Below are 3,651 nucleotides of genomic sequence, written 5' to 3' on the forward strand. Positions count from 1 at the left end.
TTAACCAGTGAAGATGTAGAAATGTTTTCAAGGAGGAAACACCTTTTTCATAGAGACTTGGCTGGTTGACTGAACTTTTCTTTCTTGGGTTAAACATAGCCACTTCTCTTACATCCTGAGGCGTCGGCTCTCCTGGTGGAGACACGTGAGCACGGCCAGGGGCCTGGAATGTCCCAAGAGGGTAAGAATAGCCAGATGAGCGACGGCTGCGGCTGGCCTCTGGTCACTGCAGTTGTCAGGAAAGCTTTGCCTCAAACAGCTCGGGGCCGCCTCCACTGGAGACAGAAGAACAACCTCGTGCTCCTGGGCTTGAATTGTCCCTTTAGTACCTCCAGCTCTCACCTGGGAGTCTTTTGTAGTGAAGATACACATATTCTTGCAAAGATTTCCCACCTCCTTGGAGAACACAAGCTCCGGACAGCTTCAGGCACCTTGAGTCTGTGACCCCCGGAAACATGGACCAGTCGGACCTGCTGGGGTTCCTTGTCATCACCCTAAATTGCAACGTGACCATGGTGGGTGAGTAGTACAAATCCCCGCAGAACCCGGGTTCTGCCTTGGATCGCTTTTCCTAGTCCTTCTCTAGGAGAAAGGCTTGCCTATCCCTGGAGGACAGGGAGCCATGGCTCAAGTTTTCCTCTAATTCTCCATCATTTAATGAGTCTCCCCATCATTTAAGTATGTCTTGGGGTGAGCAGTATTTCTCTCAAGAGACCTCCTCCTGCTAACATTTGGGGGCTCAGTAAGTGGGAGGGGTATTTTTATGTAACTCTTCTCTGGCTACTAGGAAAAGAAACAATACAAAGTTAAATTCATGCCTTGAGTCAGCTTGCTTGTTCATCTTTTTTAGGGATTATCCTTGAAGCTTCATTTGTAAAGATTAGCAAATTCTCTTGTGTACCTTAAACCAAATCCCAATTTTAGTTTTAGCCTTTTACCCCTCACAATGAAAGTAATAAAGTTTTGATTTATTTGAGTTCGATGTAGCCAAGTTAAATTTTCAGAGAAGTGTGGCTACCCTAATAAAGGGGATTGAGAAAAGGATTAAAATACATCCATGAAGTGGCTGATATTTTTCTTGTTCATTGCTTTTTAAACTAAGCCTACTTGGTTTTAAAAGTTTGAGTTAATGACTTTATCACATAATTATCATGCAATTCTTGAGTTGAACTGACTTCATTGATAAAATAATTTAATTTTTCTGATGTCAGGTGATGATTTCTGCATCTCATCACAAAACAAAATATTTATAAATTATTTTGATTGGTCCTTCAACATATTCCAAGATTGTTGATTCATGACATGAAAATAGAACTTGGAAATGATTTTGATTTCTAGGTTAGCCTCACACATTCATGATAAATTGAAGAAAGACAAAACCTCAATTCATAATAGTTGGACTAGGGGGAAAGGAGTTTTGAATAATTGAAGAGTCTAAAAAACTGAATGTTCTTCAAAAAAATCTGATTTCAAGGGCCATAAAGCAACATTAAACACAAGTCCTGCAATTACATAAAGATCATGTGGACTATTACCATACAGAAAACTCACTGAAATTAGTAGATTTTATTTGCTGTACACAGTTACAGGAAAGCACTAACATCTTTGAAAAAGTTCACTCTTTAAGAGGAAGACTTTATTTACATCAGCCCAACTTTCTTTCTAGAATTTTCAGCCCAAAGTCTGAACTAGCTGAGCCAGATTAAACATTTTAGTTATCTATGCTTCTTTAAATCTGTCAATTTCAAAGCATTTTACAAACAAGTATAGACATACCTCATTTTATTGTGCTTTCCAATATTAAAAAAAAAACAAAACAGTTGAAGGTGGCAACCCTGCCTTAAGCAAGTCTTTGGTGCCATTTTTCTGACGGCATTTGCTCACTTCATGTCTCTGTGCCACGTTTTGGCAATTCTCGAAATATTTCCAAGTTGTTAATTGTTACTAAATTTATTCTGATGAACTGTGTGATCAGTGATCTTCAGTGTTACTACCATCACTGGCTGAAGGCTCAAAGGATGGTCAGCAATTTTTAACAATGAAGTATTTTTTAGTTAAGATGTGTACATTGTCCTTGATAAAGCTACTGTACACTTAATAGACCAAGGTAGAGTGAAAACATAGCTTTTATATGCACTGGGAAATAAAAAAATCCTTACGACTCGCTTTATTGGGGTGGTCTGGATGGAAGGCGGCAGGTTCTTCAGGGTAGGCTTAGTTGAGCACAGAGTCCACACGTTGTAAGTGCTGGTTAGATATTCACCCAGTGAGCCAACTGGCTGATAGTCTTGCTGTGACTACAACATACGCTGATCCACTTACTTCTCCAGTCTCGGTTCTTCATTCCCCTCAGTAAGGACTTAGAACTTCTAGGAGGAGATGTATTTGTATGGTTGTCATGGCGCCCTTCCTGCTGCTTCTTCCCAGGGAAGATCTGGCTTATCTTCATGGTGCTGCTGAGGATGGTGGTTCTCATCCTGGCCGGGTCACCAGTCTACCAGGACGAGCAGGAGAGGTTCGTGTGCAATACCCTGCAGCCGGGATGTGCCAACGTCTGCTACGACATCTTCGCCCCGGTGTCCCACCTGCGGTTCTGGCTGATCCAGAGCGTGTCTGTTCTCCTTCCGTCCGCGGTCTTTGGCGTCTACGTGCTGCACAAAGGAGCTGAGTTGGCTGCACGCAGATCCCACAGGCCAGAGGATGCCTCGGAGGACCACGACGCCCCGGAGCTCACCCCCGGGGCCAGGCGCCGCCTGACGGTGCCGGACTTCTCCTCGGGCTACGTGGTCCACCTCTGCCTCAGGACCTTGACCGAGGCAGCTTTCGGTGCCCTGCATTACCTCCTCTTCGGATTCTTGGTCCCCAAGAGGTTCTCTTGCACGCACCCTCCTTGCACCAGCGTGGTGGACTGTTACGTCTCCCGACCCACGGAGAAGTCCATCTTGATGCTTTTCGTCTGGGCGATGTGCGCGCTGTCCTTCCTGCTCACTGTCGCCGACCTGGTCTGCAGCGTGTGCTGGAAGACGCGAGGGCGACCCGGTGGGGCCCGGAGGAGACCGTGTCCAGGGGCAAGGGGTGCGGCGCCGCAGGGACGCGGGGCGCGGGAGGGGCTGGGGGTGCATGAGGGACGCGGGGAGCACGCTCGCACGGGACTGGGGGCCCCGGGGCCGGGCGCGCACAGCCCCGCTGCCGAGCCCCCCGCGCCCGGGAGCCTGGAGCTGCCGGGGGAGGACGAGAGCGACGCGTTGTCCTCAGCCAGTGACCAGCCGCGCTTGGCCCGGCCTGGAGCGGCGGCCCCGGGGTGGGAAGAGCGCCCCTGTGCGCCGCGTGCCCCGCTCTCCGGCCCTGGCAAGTCCGAGTGGGTGTGAGTCCCAGCATCCCACCCCAGGAACCCGAACGTGGCGTCCATCCGCACCGCAGAAAGGCAAGCGGGCAGGACAGACGGACTGAGCAGGAGGCTCTGATGCAGCTAACCAAAGATTTAATTTAGATAAAGCCTTTCAGAGGAGGGGTGGGGGAAGGGGGGGCGCGGAAACTGTCCTCGGTGTTCAAATGCGGACGGGTTAACCCAAGAGCATCAGGTCCCTGAATTTGCTGCTCTCTGATTCTGTTGTCTTATCTTATCCCGTAGGTGCTTCGTGAGAAGTACAT

General features: G+C 48.5%; 1 protein-coding gene across 1 annotated transcript; it reads left to right on the top strand.

The window, feature by feature from the left end:
• Nucleotides 1-455: 455 nt before the first annotated feature.
• GJD4 (gap junction protein delta 4) lies at nt 456-3,368 on the top strand. Its single transcript, XM_061125656.1, has 2 exons — nt 456-519; nt 2,428-3,368. Exons 1-2 carry the CDS (start codon nt 456-458, stop codon nt 3,366-3,368), a joined length of 1,005 nt encoding a protein of 334 aa, XP_060981639.1.
• The last annotated feature ends 283 nt before the right edge of the window (nt 3,369-3,651 follow it).

The sequence above is a fragment of the Dama dama genome, chromosome 23 (assembly GCF_033118175.1).
Source record: "Dama dama isolate Ldn47 chromosome 23, ASM3311817v1, whole genome shotgun sequence".
Lineage (NCBI taxonomy): Eukaryota > Metazoa > Chordata > Mammalia > Artiodactyla > Cervidae > Dama > Dama dama.